Source organism: Lepidochelys kempii, chromosome 3 (assembly GCF_965140285.1).
Source record: "Lepidochelys kempii isolate rLepKem1 chromosome 3, rLepKem1.hap1, whole genome shotgun sequence".
Taxonomy (NCBI): Eukaryota; Metazoa; Chordata; order Testudines; family Cheloniidae; genus Lepidochelys; species Lepidochelys kempii.
In genome coordinates this window covers 171,514,859-171,532,156 of record NC_136382.1, presented here as the reverse complement: position 1 = coordinate 171,532,156, position 17,298 = coordinate 171,514,859, and the positions used below count along the sequence as shown (strand labels likewise).

General features: G+C 42.0%; 1 protein-coding gene across 2 annotated transcripts; it reads left to right on the top strand.

Annotated features, from left to right (window-relative positions):
• The first annotated feature begins 2,700 nt into the window (after positions 1–2,700).
• On the top strand, positions 2,701–16,526 carry COX7A2L (cytochrome c oxidase subunit 7A2 like). Of its 2 annotated transcripts, XR_012158254.2 has the most exons (4): positions 2,701–3,011; positions 14,279–14,413; positions 15,540–16,326; positions 16,357–16,526. XR_012158254.2 is itself a non-coding variant. In XM_073339055.2 (3 exons), the coding sequence occupies exons 1-3, from the start codon at positions 2,940–2,942 to the stop codon at positions 15,681–15,683; spliced, it is 351 nt and encodes a 116-aa protein (XP_073195156.1). In that variant the 5' UTR covers positions 2,705–2,939; the 3' UTR covers positions 15,684–16,526. The 2 variants fall into 2 exon arrangements, 1 of the variants encoding a protein (XP_073195156.1); XM_073339055.2 differs by having other exon boundaries at positions 2,705–3,011; positions 15,540–16,526.
• Positions 16,527–17,298: the final 772 nt, after the last annotated feature.

Genomic DNA, 17,298 nt, shown 5'->3' with positions numbered 1-17,298 from the left:
GAAAGGAATACTTGTAGCACCTACCAATTTATTTGAGCATCCGATGAAGTGAGCTGTAGCTCATGAAAGCTTATGCTCAGATAAATTGGCTAGTCTCTAAGGTGCCACAAGTACTCCTTTTCTTTCTGCGAATACAGACTAACATGACAGCTACTCTGAAATTTATCATGAAAGTTGAACTTACAAATGCAGTATTATGTACAAAAAAACAACTGCATTCAAAAACAAAACAATGTGAAACTTTAGAGCCCATAAGTCTACTCAGTCCTACTTCTTGTTCAGCCAATCGCTCAGACAAACAAACTTGTTTTACATTTACAAGAGATAATGCTGCCTCTTCTTGTTCACAATGTCACCTGAAAGTGAGAACAGGTCTTCTCATAGCACTATTGTAGCTGGCATCATAAGGTATTTACATGCCAGATCCATTTAAAATTCATATGTCCCTTCATGCTTCAACCACCATTCCAGAAGACATGCGTCAATGCTGACGACGAGTTCTGCTTGATAACAATCCAATACTGTGCGGACTGACACATTCATTTTCATCATTTGAGTCAGATGCCACCAGCAGAAAGCTGATTTTCTTTTTTGGTGATTTGGGTTCTGTTGTTTCCGCATCAGAGTGTTGCTCTTTTAAGACTTCTGAAAGCATGCTCCACACCTCATCCCGCTCAGATTTTGGATGGCACTTCAAATTCTTAAACCTTGGGTAGAGTGCTGTAGCTATCTTTAGAAATCTCACATTGGTACCTTCTTTGCATTTTGTCAAATCTGCAGCGAAAGTGTTCTTAAGATGAACATGTGCTGAGTCATCATCCAAGACTACTATAACATGAAATATATGGCAGAATGCAGGTAAAATAGAGCCAGAGACATACAATTTTCCCCCAAGGCGTTCAGTCACAAATTTAATTAACACTTTTTTTTTTTAAAATGAGCATCATCAGCATGGAAGCATGTCCTCTGGAATGGTGGCCAAAGCATGAAGGGGCATATGAATGTTTAGCATACGTGGCATGTAAATACCTTGCAACACGGGCTACAAAAGTGCCATGTGAAGGCTTGTTCTCACTTTCTGGTGACATTGTAAATAAGAAGCGGGTAGCATTATCTCCCATAAATGTAAACAAACTTGTTTGCCTTAGCAATTGGCTGAACAAGGAGGACGACTGAGTGGACTTGTAGGCTCTAAAGTTTTGCATTGTTTGGTTTTTGAGTGCAGTTATGTAACAAAAACCAAAATCTACATTTGTAAGTTGCACCTTCACAATAAAGAGATTACACTACAGTATTATATGAGGTGAACTGAAAAATACTGTTTCTTTTGTTTATCATTTTTACAGTGCAAATATTTGTAATAAAAATGATAATATAACGTGAGCAGTGTACACTTTGTATTCGGTATTGTAATTGAAATCAATATATTTAAATATGTAGAAAAACGTCCAAAAATATTCAGTAAATTTCAGTTGGTATTCTATTGTTTAACAATACAACCAAAACTTCGATTAAGTGTTTCATTTTTTTAATCGTGATTCATTTTTTTTTTAGTTAATCGCGTGAGTTAACTGCGATTAATTGACAGCCCTACAAGAAATGAAATCTTCACAAAACAAACAGTAGTGTAGATTTCATTTCCACTAAAAAGATGAGAGGAGAGGTGGGGTGAGGCAGGAATTGTTTGGTAAATAAGAAAGCAAGCACATATTAAACTGCAGGAAACAACACTGTTTGCATTTCCACTTGATTTCCAAGTTTCTGGCAGGGAATTATATAATATTTATTCTGTATCATTCACAAAAGTAGCAAGAGACCAGCAGACCAGATGTCCATAATTACCACAAAAAGAAAAGGAGTACTTGTGGCACCTTAGAGACTAACCAATTTATTTGAGCATAAGCTTTCGTGAGCTGTAGCTCACGAAAGCTTATGCTCAAATAAATTGGTTAGTCTCTAAGGTGCCACAAGTACTCCTTTTCTTTTTGCAAATACAGCCTAACACGGCTATAATTACCACAGCATTTGTTACCTGACAACAATCTAGATGCCAATATTACAGAGCACTCGTGTGGGAGGGAACAACTGTAGCAGAGCAATAAAAAATGAAAAGTCGAGAAGAGCCGATAATGACCGAACAGGGCCCCCGAGGCCTCATTATGCACATGCAGAGAGACACACCCGCAGGTCATTAATCTCCTGGATCCACAGGTAAAACCCGCTGAGAAGCTCCGAAGACTCACGGACGCTCAGTGGAAGGGGCTTCCCCGCCTGCACCCTCGTTCGGGGAGCGCCGCCTCCCCGCTCCGTTAGCTCCTTTCAGCCCCCCAGACGCCCCTCCCTTGGGGCCTCGCCCTGTCGCCCCGCCCGGGCCCCCGCCCCACGAGGCCGGCCAGCCTCCCTCAGCGGTCGTGCCCGGCCTACCCGTCCCACCGCGTCTCTGCCCCGGCAGGCTGCGCAGACGTGCCACAGAAAGCGTCCCCAGCTAGCAACAGTTGTTATGCAGGAGGCGGGGTTTCAACAGCTCTCGGCCGCGGATTGGGTGGCTCTTGGGCCTTTCCCCAGAGGCGGAGCGGCGGGGGCCTAAATTCCTGCATCGGGGGCCGAGTGCGCAGGCGTATTAGGCTGCCTTACTGCTGCCTGATTAGAAACTGTCGCCCGCTCTTCGTGCTCGCTACAGAACCCGGGGGCAGTTCGCGCTCCCGCAATCCACGGAGGACCCGCGTTTATCACTCAAGCCTCGTAGGCAGCGCTTTGGGCTGGTTTCCGAGTTTGTTCCACAGGCATTCGGCGTAGCGCTCTACAAAACTGCCTCCCGCCGCCGGGGCCCGACAGGCTGGGGAAGCCACGGGGGGAGGAGAGGAGAGGAAGGTCCTGTCTCGGAGCGTGTCGCGGCCGGCCGGGTGCCTGCGGGGGAGCAGCGCGGAGAGCCCGGCGCCATGTATTATAAATTCAGCGGCTTCAGCCAGAGGCTGGTCGGGGCGGTGGCGGCCGCCGCCTATGCCCCCCAGGTGAGCGCGTGGCCGGCGCCACACGGTCTCTGACCTTCACCGTCCTCCCCGCGCCGCTCCCGGCGGGGCTTGGAGCGGGACAGTCCGCTGGGCGCGGCACGCCGGGTCGGCTGCAGGCCAGCGGGGCGCGGTGACCTTCACGCGACGGGCGGGCTCTGGGCTGCCGTCGTGGGGAAGGAAGCCTCCGCGTGGCTTGTGGGCCGGCTGCCTCGCGCCCGCTGGGTGACCTTCCCGCGCGGCCGGAGTCCCTGCCGCGGCCACCTTCGCGGCTGTCGGGTCAGGGCTCGGGAAGAGGCCACGGCGCCGTTTGACGGCGGGCAGATCTGAACGTGGCGTCTGAGCCCATCTGTAGGGGGATGGGGTGTGTGCCCTGGCCTCGCGGGGCTTGGGCCGCCCTGCGTGGCGGGAAGTGATGCCCTCAGGGTGCTCTCCGCGGGTCCGGTTCCTGACGCTGCCACTGCCCTGCTGCGCGACCTTGGGCAAGTCACCTCATCCCTCCTGCTTCCCTTTATTACCCACCTGTAAAATGGGGCTGGTTTGTCTCTCAAGCGGAGGAGGGTCTCAGACCTTGTTTGCATTGGAAAAATAACACTGCTTCAGCAACTAACTCTCAATTATCTGTTCGCCAAACTGGCGCCTACCACGGTTTGTCCCTAAATGTAGACCAAAAAACGCCATGGATAATACCAGTTCAGCGGGATTATTTGTGTGTATAATCAAATAAGCAGTATTGAAAGCCCTGGCTGGGATGATTTAGTTGGGGTTGGCCCTGCTTTGAGCAGGGGGTTGGACTAGATGACCTCCTGAGGTCCTTTCCAACCCTAGTCTTCTATGACAACTGACTACTGAGATAATGCTACTTCCAAGTGCAGACGAAGCCTTAGTTAAACAAAGTATGCATATTCACTAGCTTCCCGTCTTCAAACCCAATGCCATAATTTCTCAGCTTCAAGCATCCAAAGCTTTTTATTAACAGTGAAGAGCTCTGTTTTCAGATAAAAATCAGTTAAAAGCAAAGGTTGAATTGACATCCATGAATGCTTACCTTTCCCTTGGTTGGGATCCAGTAAATTCAAAGTAAGATCAAAGGTCTAGGTTGAAAACCTGAGACATTAGTCCATCTCTTCCTTGTTCCCTCAGCTTTGGAAGACTAATCCATATGCTAATGTCACTTGAAGTGTCATTTTTGTTGTTAAACCTTACTCTTTTCCTTAATTTACACTGTATGGGTGGCATATTGTATTCAAATTTGCATATACAGTCAAACATGAATAAACAGGGTATGAAAAACTCACTCATCCTGGGCAAGCAGAAATATTTCCTGTAAGTGTTCTCAACTTCTGCAAAACTTGTGTGGGGAGGTTTTTCTAAGAATACTACTTGTGCTTATATAAAGAAAAACTTCCCAATTATGAGCTGAGCATAAATTGATGCACAGTGGATTGATTTACATCAAAGCTATTTAAATCTCTGATTTTAATCATGATTTAACTCAGCAGACAGGAAGCATTGATTTAAATAATCCATTTTAATTGTTTTGCACTTGTACTTTAGTTATTTTCCTAAAGAGAGAGAGAGTCTCACTGGTTGGTAACAATTAAAATGTTTGCTTTCCTGCTATATTTAGCCTTTAAGCTAAACTTGGTGCTTCTTGCTAACAAGGAGGATGCACTGTATCTGCATTTATTTAAGTAATTATATAGCTTACCTGTTTACTGGATGGTTTTTTTATTATTATTATTTTACTTGCAATTTGTGTCAAACTGTATTTGGATGGAAATTCAATTAAATGCACAAAACAGCATTTTAAACAATTAAATAAAACTACCTTAAATATTCTGGATATATAAGAAAAATATAATTTTTTTGCTTTTAAAACTGATTTTTCAAACAAAGGAGGTATCTCTAGTTAGTGAATTGAACTGATGCTATTTAATCATGTGTGCTTCAAGATTTTACAACTAATAGATATTATCCTCTCACACCTAGCTTTTATTCATAGAATGGAAGAAGAAAACAAGCTTTCATGCTTAAACACCCTTTCATGCTTTTTCAATTCTCAGTTGCTTTCTTAATTCTCAATGAACTGGTCATTGAACTGAACTAGTTGAATAAGCTGAAGTGAAGAAAATATTCTTTACTGCTATCAAAAGCTGGTTTAGCACTTCAACAAACCCTGGTTCCAGTGACTTCCACCAGTCCAGTAGTTTGACTCTATTTAGACCTTGGGAGCAAACGTACTGCTTAATATTTTTTTGCATTTCATTTGAGTTGTTAGTAGATTATAATAGCTTTAGGCCTTAACGTAGGCTGTTTAAAATTTAATTTTAAATACATTTAATTTAAAGAAAAATTGATTTTTTTTTAAAAAATAATCTTTTATCCACTCTGCAGTGATCTCTTCCACCAGAAGAGATTTTCTATACTAGAAAGCCAGCTCTACGCTAAAAGGAGCTTGCCAGTATAACTTGCCAGTATAAAACAAGTTCTTTTGCTGATGTTTATGCTAGTTTCCTGTATGAAACAAACTACATGAGCAAAAGAACTCTTAGAATCTACACTAGGGCTTTTGCCAGCATAGCTCTGTTGGTTAAGGGTGTGACTCTTTTGCACACCTAACTGACATAACTTTTAAGTATAGACCAGACCTTATTCTGCAGACACCCACCACTCCCAGTGTTGCTCCACTGTTGCAGGCATGGTGTGTTTGCAGCTTGTCCCCTATTGAGCTAGCAAGAGAGGCCCCATGCAGGGCCATGTAAGTGTGCCACCTTCCATGCAAGAACATTAACTGATTTGATGTGTGTTGTGTGTGGCAGCACTAATTCGTTTATTTGTATGTGGTGGAAGGGAGGAGAGGTTGGGGTGGCATTAATTGGGGTCTCTAAGTTCAGCCAAGTTAGTTGGGTTTTAGGCCCAAGTCATGAGTAGTGCTTGACTACTAAGAAACCATTTAGAACAGGTCTTGCTTGGGAGAGTGTGTGGTGTGGAGCATTGTGCATTTAGTCCGGGGTAAGTGGTTGCTGGGTTAATTTTTAAAGCCCTGCAAATAAACTCTTTCTCCTACATCCTCATAGGTAAGTCCAAAAAGTGGGAAATGTCCACCTACTTGAAAATGAAAGATTCTGCTGTGGCCCTCTAAAACTGCTCTCAAGGCTTGGCCATGGGAGGATTCTCCTAGCACAGGTGAATCCTCATGTTTAGAGCTGCCATAGCAGTTCCTGCTCCACCTTCAGCCCCTAGCTGGGTAGAGTGTCTCAGCCATCTTTATGATGGATCTGGTCTCTGACAAAATTTGAGTATCTCCCAGGTCTAACAGCCTTATAATGGGAAGATGATTTAAAGCCAAGCCTGAGCATCCTTAATTGAATACATTTTTCCTTGTAGAATTGACTTCCTACTCCCAGAAGCAGCAGCATGTCTGGCTCCTATGCATAGGGGCAGCCAGGGGGCTCCACACGCTGCCCCCGCCCCAAGTGCGAACCATGGCAAATGGGAGCTGCAGGGGCAGTTTTTTCAAGCAAAAATAGATAAAAGCACGAGTAATCACTTGTAGCACAAGTAGAAATTCTATACTTTCTTACTGTACCTCTGTTGTTGTTGTTGTTGCTCGCTTGAGACTCTGAAACATCTGAGTCTCCCAGCGCTCTTAAAAAACATCTCCATGAGAGGCGTAACTGCTTGTGCACTGTTTACACTGGCGCTTTACAGCGCTGAAAATTGCTGTGCTCGGGTGTATTTTTTCACATCCCTGTATGAGAAAGTTTCAGCACTATAAAGTGCCAGTGTAGACAAGCCCTTAATGTAATACGTGCTATGAAATCTTGCCTTAAGGAATGGTTGAGCAAAGTTGATTTCCTTTTCTCATCTCACCACTCCAGTAGCACAAAGATCATCATAGTGAAGATGTTGCTTGTGGCTCTCAGTCAGTTGTAGACACCTCTGACTTTCTGCAAGTCATGTACCTTCAGTTACAATGGACAGGTGGCTGTGTGGCCACTTTCCATTGAGATTCTTAATGGAGGGAAATGGAGTGACCTTTGAGATCAATAGTGGCACTACTTTCAAATAATTTTAGGCCAGGTCTATACTGAAACTTTTTTCAGTATAACAATGTCAGGGTTGGGGGTGGAATAAATTCATTTTCTGAGACATTTCTATACCAGCAAACATTTCCTAGTATAGACTAGATATTCCTGAATTTGTGACTAATGTATTCAGAAATTTTGCTGTTGATTGACATTTCCTTGATAAATGAACAAACAGCAATTAGGAATGATCCCGTCTAAAAATGCACATGGATTAGCCTTGTCAGAATGTAAATGTAATCTCAGTTAATAGTTTATGCTCAGTCTCTGGAACAAAGCTCTCTTTCTACAGTGTAAGGAATTGTTTATGTGATAGGTGTTAAGGTTTAGTGAATTCATAAAGGCCTCCTGTTAAAACACATTCTGTAACACTTTAACTTTTTGTTTTTCAAGCATAAACTATGAGCAATGTATCTTCTTCCATTCCCCCTCAATTTAATTCACTTTGCGTGAGTTCCCCCCCTCTTCCCCCCCAATGTTTTGTGTGGTGTGCTAAAGAAATATTCTAAACCCTTATCTGCATTGTGTTAAAATGCAAACAGCATGAGACTTAGGGCAAATGAGACAAAAGTTCATCCTAAAGCTCCATGTACTGACCATCTACAACACGTTGATTAAGTCACAGAAAGGCAGCTTCAGCAGCTCTGCTGTAAAGATTTTTTTACTATAAAGCAAAATGCTGAAAATGGAGAGTAACACTAAAAAGTGGATGACATTCAGTGGCATTTGAATTTTGTTTTAAGTACATAATGGGGTTTTGATTGCTTTTTAATTATGGGTATTGGAAGATGTTTTGGATATTGCTGCAGTATGAAAGATCTAATCAGACCACATAGGACTATATTCATTTTGGATGTTGAGAACCCTTAATTCACTCCCCTGGCACATATTCGTGTTAGTGTGATTATGTAATTAATTATATATATTTGCACAGCACCCTTTCCCCACTTCAACATTCCCACTGATTCACGGTTCCAAACTCCCTCTATCATCACCTTGATCCGGTCTTTGCCCAGCTATTCCATTTCACACTGTGCACCTGATCAGATCAGTCTCCTCTCCTTCCCTCCATCCTGTCCCAGTTTCACCCCCTGCCTCACCTAAATTCCCAGTCCTAGTTTTTCTTTCCTCTCTCCCAACCCCACCAACTTCTGTCCTAATCTGTCAGGGACCATTCCTCTGGACTGTGATTGTCAGAGGCACAGGCCTCTGTGGCCTCACTCCCTATGCCCATGTCCTCCCTGGAATACTCTTTGGTTTGCAGGGAAGGGAATGGGTGTCAAAATGCTGGCTGTATCAGTTATGCCATTAGAGGATTCCCTTACGTGAGTGGTGCAGATGGGATTTACCAAAGGCCAAAAATCTGACCCATTATATTCAGTAAAAAGAAAAGGAGTACTTACGGCACCTTAGAGACTAACACATTTATTTGAGCATAAGCTTTCGTGAGCTACAGCTCACTTCGTTGGATGCGTCCTTTTCTTTTTGCGAATACAGACTAACACGGCTGCTACTCTGAAACCTGTCATTATATTCAGTGAATCAGTGTTCAGATGTACTCACAAATAGACTCTTGTACTATACTAGTGTGAGCAACAAGGGTGATGTCATGGTGGGAGTCTGCTATAGACCATCAGACCAGGGGGATGAGGTCGACAAGGCTTTCTTCCGGCAAGTAACTGAAGTTACTAAATCACAGGCCTTGGCTCTCATGAGAGACTTCAGTCACCCTGATTGCTGCTGGGAGAGCAATACAGCGGTGCACAGACAATCCAGGAACTTTTTGGAAAGTGTAGGGGACAATTTCCTGGAACAAGTGCTGGAGGAACCAACAAGGGGCAGAGCTCTTCTTGCCCTGCTGCTCACAAACTGGGAAGAATTAGTAGGGGAAGCAAAAGTGGATGGGAACCTGGGAGGCAGTGGCCATGAGATGGTCGAGTTCAGGATCCTGACACAAGGAAGAAAGGAGAGCAGCAGAATACAGACCCTGGATTCAGAAAAGCAGACTTTGACTCCCTCAGGGAACTGATGGGCAGGATCCCCTGGGAGAATAACATGAGGGGGAAAGGAGTCCAGGAGAGCTGGCTGTATTTTAAAGAATCCTTATTGAGGTTGCAGGAACAAACCATCCCGATGTGTAGAAAGAGTAGTAAATATGGCAGGTGACCAGCTTGGCTTAACAGTGAAATCCTTGCTGATCTTAAACACAAAAAATAATGGACAAATGACCAGGGAAGAGTATAAAAATATTGCTCAGCATGCAGGAATGAAATCCGGAAGGCCAAATCACACTTGGAGTTGCAGCTAACAAGAGATGTTGAGAGTAACAAGAAGGGTTTCTTCAGGTATGTTAGCAACAAGAAGAAAGCCAAGGAAAGTGTGGACCGCTTACTGAATGAGGGAGGTAACCTAGTGACAGAGGATGTGGAAAAAGCTATTGTACTCAATGCTTTTTTTGCCTCTGTCTTCACAAACAAGATCAGCTCCCAGACTGCTGCACTGGGCAGCACAGCATGGGGAGGAGGTGACCAGCCCTCTGTAGAGAAAGAAGTGGTTTGGGACTATTTAGAAAAGCTGGATGAGCACAAGTGCATGGGACCGGATGTGCTGCATCCGAGGGTGCTAAAGGAGTTGGCGGATGTGATTGCAGAGCCATTGGCCATTATCTTTAAAAACTCATGGCGATCGGGGGAGGTCTCGGAAGACTGAAAAAGGCTAATGTAGTGCTCATATTTTAAAAAGGGAAGGAGGATGATCCAGGGAACTACAGACCAGTCAGCCTCACCTCAATCCTTGGGAAAAATCATGGAGCAGGTCCTCAAGGAATCAATTTTGAAGCACTTAGAGGAGAGGAAAGTGATCTGGAATAGTCAGCGTGGATTCACTAAGAGCAAGTCATGCCTGACCAACCTAATTGCCTTCTATGATGAGATAGTCAAGGAATAACACATCCACTGGCCCTGTGGATGAGGGGAAAGCAGTGGGTGTGTTATTCCTTGATTTTAGCAAAGCTTTTGATACGGTCTCCCACAGTCTCTTGCCAGCAAGTTAAAGAAGTATGAGCTGGATGGACTATAAGGTGGACAGAAAGCTGGCTAGATCGTCGGGCTCAAAGGGTAGTGATCAATGGCTCCATGTCTAGTTGGCAGCCAGTATCAAGCGGAGTGCCCCAAGGGTCGGTCCTGGGGCCGGTTTTGTTCAGATCTTCATTAATGATCTGGAGGATGGCGTGGACTGCATCCTCCGCAAGTTTGCAAATGACACTAAACTGGGAGGAGTGGTAGATATGCTGGAGGGTAGGGATAGGATACAGAGGGACCTAGACAAATTACAGGATTGGGCCAAAAGAAATCTGATGAGATTCAACAAGTACAAGTGCGGAGTCGTGCACTTAGGATGGAAGAATCCCATGCACTGCTACTGGGTGGGGACCGACCGGCAGTTCTGCAGAAAAGGACCTAGGGGTTACAGTGTATGAGAAGCTGGATGTGAGTCAACAGAGTGCCCTTGTTGCAAAGAAGGCTAACTGTATTTTGGCCTGTATAAGTAGGGGCATTGCCAGCAGATTAAGGGATGTGATCGTTTCAACATTGGTGAGGCCTCATCTGGAGTATTGTGTCCAGTTTTGGGTCCCACACTACAAGAAGGATGTGGAAAAATTGTAAAGCGTCCAGTGGAGGGCAACAAAAATGATTAGGGGGCTCTGGAGCACATGACTTATGAGGAGAGGCTGAGGGAACTGGGATTCTTTAGTCTGCAGAAGAGAAGAATGAGGGGGGATTTGATAGCTGCTTTCACCTACCTGAAAGGGGGGTTCCAAAGAGGATGGATCTAGACAGTTCTAAGTGGTAGCAGATGACAGAACAAGGAGTAATGGTTTCAAGTTGCAATGGGGGAGGTTTAGGTTGGATATTAGGAAAAACTTTTTCACGAGGGGGATGGTGAAGCACTGGAATGGGTTACCTAGGGAGGTGGTGGAATCTCCTTGCTTAGAAGTTTTTAAGGTCAGGCTTGACAAAGCCCTGGCTGGGATGATTTAGTTGGGGATTGATCCTGCTTTGAGCAGGGGGTTGGACTAGATGACCTCCTGAGGTCCCTTCCAACCCTGATATTCTATACAGAAATATTTTTATTTGGGGAAAATGAAGAAAAACTGAACTTGTGCATGTATTCCACAGCACCATGAACTGCACATTATTTTTTGTTATACAAACGATATGAAACTGTTACCAAACAGCAAAAAAATCTTTCTCTGCATTTCTTGCACAGTAATTTTTTAATGTCATGGACTTACTCTCCATCCAGTTTTGAATTCAGTAATGGTTTCTTTCTGTGACTTAATTCTCTTAAAACTATTAATGTTATGGTACTACAAACTAACCTAAATATTCAAGCAAAAGCAGATAAAAGCACAAGTAATCACTTGTAGTAGCACAAGTAGAAATTCTATACTTTCTTACTGTACTTATGTTGTTGTTGCTCGCTTGAGACTCTGAAACACCTGAGAGTCTCCATAGGAATTTAAGGTAGTCTTATCTGAATTATTTTCTCCAAAAATCGATTTCATTGCATTCTTTTATTTCTTTAGAGGCTCACATAGTGCAATTTAGGCTGTAAAAATATCCCTGACCTTGCTCTTTGATATGTTCTTGACTAACTCCAATAATAAAAAACAAAAACAAAAATAGTTTGAAGAGAGGCTAAGGCAAATTAAGCTTGCTTGTCAGTATTGAGTGACTTTGTCACCACTTTTCCAATCCTTGACTTTGGATTAAGTGTCATTCCAGGGGAAAGTCAGGTTTGAATGTCCTTTATTACTTGAAAATTACTTTTGATGCTTGTCTCTATTGGTGCAATAAAAAGGAAAACCTGAGTGTGTCTCTAAATCTTTTAAACAGCTACACGGTAACTCATAGTAAGCATGGATGTCTTACTAGCCTAATCAAAACCCTATACAGTGCACAATGGGTGGTAGTGGTTTAAAATACAAGTGATTTTTTTAAGTGATCTACTGTGAAAGCTTTTTTATTTTTTATTAACCAGTAAAGATATATATTAGGCGTGGGATGAAGAACTCAGGATGGATGAGGTAGCACAGAATTTATTGAAATGGCTTGCAACTTACTATGACCTCAGTGCATACAACACAATTTTGTTTTTATATAATAGATATCAGTGGTGACCGTCTAAAATCTAAGTAGGAAAGGAGCAGATTAATTGCACTGAGGAGGAACTGGAGGGGGTCTAGTAAGTGTAGGGAGATGGCATGGGGATGGCTGACTCCCAATGAAGGATAACCATCTGAATTTTAAGGTAAAATTTTAAAAAGGAAGTGCTGGAGGAAGAGAGATGAAAGTTCCAAATCGTTAGCGCAAAGGGTGGGGAGGACTATTATAGCTGGGGAAGTCACCAGGTGGCGAAGTATGGTGTAACATATCACCGATGTGGGAAGTCCATGGGAGTTCAGTTTGTTAGACTGCCATCCATTTAATTTTTAATTTCTGTGTAATACAACATTTCTTTTGTGATTGGGAAGGCTCCAGAATATAAGATTGAATAGACAACTGAAAAGTAATTTGTTAATGAAAGGGAGAAAGATCACAAGAGATTTTGGTGTAATAACCTATTCATTATGCAAATGTTTTAATTACACTAAATGCTTAGCATCATAGTAGAAAAAACTCCTAACGGTAATGGATGATAATGAAATGGTCTTCTCAGTCATGATTAAGATAGTTTCATTATCTTTAGGAGTTTTTAACCTCTGAGAATTACTTTGACATGTCTCATGGTTGCTCTCAGGCTAAAAGATTATTTTTTTAGCCAGTTTCCAAACTGTTTACTTAGTTCTAAAACTTTAGATTTGCAGTTATTTCTTCTTGAATGAATACTTATGCCTTTTTTATAAAGTAATTTGGTTTATAAATAGAGAAAATAATAAAGTTCTCCAATACATATGGTAATCTAGCATTTTACTAAGTGCACTACAAAAATTTCAAGCATCTTTTAGAACTAAACCCTATGGTGAAATCCTGACCACTGTGAAGTCAGTCGCAAAATTCCCATTGATTTCAGTGGGGCAACGATTTTGCTCATTGCATTGGATCAGTGTTTTCATTACTCTGTATTTAAAATCTATCAAACTAAAATCTCAGCCTCACTGTTGCGTAAATGTATATTTCTCCATTTATGTGGACAAATTAGAAAACTTGTTAAGGCTTTCGCAGCAACCTTATCTTATCCACACTGCATGCGCACATGAAGGCATAACTTAACTCCATGTATAGTAATAAATATTTAGAGAGAGATGTGCAAGCAGGACACCTTACAGTTCCTGGGGGAACCATAACTTTGAATAGTATACATGAAAACCTTTTCAATAAATAGGATTTATGGTATCAAATCAGAGTACATGATCTAAAATAAAGGTTTAAATTATGGCTCAGTCCGTGGAGACTTGGGGGATGGGGATTAGCAGCAGAAGCAGTACCAGCTGAGTGCTGGAGGAGGAGGTTATTCCTGCTTAAGTGTCCTCTCTTATCCAGCAGCACCTGCTGTACCTGTACAAAGTGAAGATAGTTCTAGCCATTTCCCCCAACCCACTGCCAAACCTTCATTTAAGGTGTGTGCCACTGCCTGCAGCAGCCATTAGGTCTGTCTTTGTTTGTCAGTTATTCCCCACCATGTGTCTGAGGAATTCCCATGCTGTTCAGGCAGCACATTGGGACAGGATTTGGGCCTTGAGGTGCTCTTCACTTTTATTTCAGGCTGACTACCACTTCAGGGAAACACTGCTTTAGTTGACTTTTTAACTTCACATTTGGAAGACCCTCTCTGCCATGATAAGGGCTAGAAACTTTTGAAAAAAACATGGAGAATGTGATGGGTAAATCCTCATTCACCATGGAAGGTTGCTTATTTGCAAATGGCAAGTGAATTTGTCAAGTCCTGAGCCAAAACTAGCTGACAAATTTGACAGTCACCTCCTATATATTTGTAGTTGGATGTCATTTTAGTGGGGGTTTTTTTGAGGTGGGGGGCTGTAGCCAGGTTAGCTTTCTCTCTATAATGCCTTTTCATTTTAGCTGTGGTAATTTGTTTACTTGGAACATGATTAGTGGTACATTCTTTTCAACTGTTAAATATCCAGGTATTCAACACTTAAATCTCCATTTTCAGGGACTCAAGCCACTGGCATCCACAGAATCACCAGCTCTGATTTTTGGAACGCCAACTAAACTTGCCTCAGATTCGCCAGCAGCTGTTTCTTATTTGGATAAAAACAAGGTGCCAGACCTCCAGAAGCTATTTCAGGTAAGAAGAAAAGCTTTATTAAGAGAAAATTTAAATAAAAAGGGCTGAAGATAGTGGGCCATATTCTGCCCTTCATTGCACCTGTGCAATGCCATCAGTGGGCCCGCACCAGAGGGCGTGCACAGGTGTAACTCAAATTCTGCAACATTTGGTCCAAAAGGTATTATTGTTTGAATCTTTTAGAAAGGATTTGTAGTAATTTTCATAACATCCTATAGTTTGTTTGTTGCTTGATAATTCATGGTCTCGGTACCTTGAGACTCTGCACAGAATCCTTGTATTGGCAGGACATCTACTAGAAAGGAGAAAAACCTCAGATCTCCTTTCTTCACACTGCTACAGGTGCTTATCACATTCGGGTCAGTTGTAAACATGTTTTCTTTCTGGGAATATATGACAAGCTTATGATCCAACAAAGCTGAATGCGAGAACAAACTGGAATCACAATCCCCAGTTTGTTTGGTGGTGTTGAGTAATTTTAGATGTTTATAAACTATGTAAACGTTTACTGGTGCTCAAAACCTATGGAATAACGGTATATGTAGTGTCCTCCAGAGCTTTTGTGTTATCTCTGTGGATTAACTACTTGTTAGTTAGGGACTGACGGGTGGAGTTCACATTTAAAGGAGTTCTCTCATTTAAAATTAAGAATAAACTTCATATAACATTCTGTTTTTATGAGAATGACAAGGGGTTGTGCTTTTTAAAATGTACTCGGTTGTCTTCATGCCACTTTTATTTAGCATGTGTAATGCTGAATTGGTGAACCACATTTGATTTATACATATCTTCTCTCATTCTCTAGTTAGTGACACTTTTCAGTCAAGTGCCTTTTATGATAAAGGATTTTGAGAAAATATTCCAAGGCTTGTTTGTGCCTGCAATTTGCAAGGTGCATGTAATAAAACAAATATCTGCACTTAAAATAAAACTAGTCTGCTCTTCCCTTTGTGCAGTTTCAGGAGGAAACCCTATGTTCTATTGGAGGATTAATTACATAGTGGTTTTTGGGGAGGGTTTCTTTACCCTCCCCAACTCTCTCTCATAATTCTCCTTATTTTAGCTATAGTAGCTTCTTTGTGATGATCAGCCTTTTTTCACGTGCTGTGTTGTTCTTCTCCCAAAGAAGGCTGATGGATTGCCAGTACATCTGAAACGAGGAGTTCCTGATCAGCTGCTATATCGGACCACTATGGCCCTAACGATAGGAGGGACCATCTACTGTCTGATAGCTCTCTACATGGCCTCACAACCAAAATCTAAGAAGTGAGTGAACCATAACTAATGGGACTGATTCAGCATTTCTCTGAAGGACCAGTTGTATACTACCGCTTTGTATTTACTGCTTAATCCTGTGATTGTATGTTGTGAATTCTTCAAATAAAGACATTAAGAAAATGTTTCGAAAGTGGTTACCTTCTAATGCATTGGAAAGCAAGATGAATATCAAAGTTAATATTTAAGAGTGAAAGTCAATGTGTTTTGCTTGTGTCAGGTCTCCAGTCTTCTCTTTCCCACCCCAAACGTAAACCAGACAAACAGTTGACTTACAACAGCCTCTGAGCACTTTAGGGTGGTATAACTTGCCACCTGCCTTTCAACAATGTTTAAATTGGAAATGAAAACTTAATTGTGTCAAGCTATGCCTTAACACCCACATTCTCTCAAGCGTAAGGAGAACGGGGGGAGGGGATTCCAGGGTTTACAGAAGCAATAAGTGTTTTGTGTAACTTACTGTTTGATGACAAGTCTATTTTTCTTGTCGTACATGTTCACTAAGAATTCACATTAGCGGGTGCAGCACAGAGATTCTTCCAAATGCTGAGATAACATTAATGTTGGAAACATGGTTACTTAAATTTGTACTTTCAGTGAGTAATATGATAGGGTTATGGTGTCCAAATCTAATACAGGTTTCAGAGTGGTGTCCAAATCTAATACAGTCTATGAACACAGCGGCTGGTAGCAGTGTTGCACTTAGGCAGAATTCTACATTGTAACACCAACTGTACTAGTTTTTTGTCCTTTTCCTTTTGTCAAATTATATTTTTAAATTAAAGTACTGTTTGTTTTTACTGTGGAATAAATACACCACTGCAAACATTGAAACGTTTCAGATTTGAAAGTCTTGTTGTTTCATCTTTTCACAGCCTTCTAATGTTTCAAAACATCTGGTTTCCAACCTCAACTTGTACCTTTTTGAAGCAGACATCTGCTCAAACAGTCTCTAAACCTCAGAATTATGCTAATAGCCAGGTACTAGCCTTTCATAAGAAGTAATCACCAGTATCTGCTTTAGTGAAAGGTTGCTATATTTCATAACTTAGTTGTGTGTTAACTGCAATACTGTCTTATTTCTCATTTGTAAAAAGATGAGTCAGGTGCCCCCCCCCCCCCCAAAAAAAAACCCCAAAAACAACCTATATTGCATGAAATGCTGGATGCTGGCACACTTTTTTTTTTTTTTTTTTTTGTATTTGATGGTGATGAAATGCACCCTTTATCCTATAGGGACAGTCACTCCTGTGGACTGAAATAACAGCTGATGTCCCTTCACCTGTTTTGAGTTCCCAACCATTAGACCTGCATACCCATGGATTCGTCTCCAATTCCTACACCTATTCAAAATCTCACAAAGCTCACCTTCCTTGTGCAGAAGAAATGTAAAGGCCCCTTTCCTTCCTCCCCTCATCCCATCACAGGATGTCAAATTTCCTTTTCTTTCCATTTCTCCAAATTTGTTTTTCATATACTAGTATTTAAAGAAAGTTTACGTGTTTTCCAATTAAATATTTTAAAGGCTCAGATGTAAAAAAATCATCTTAAGAGTCATGACTGAAGAAATGTAACAGTGTATAATTTTTTGTATGAGAAACTGAAGCCTG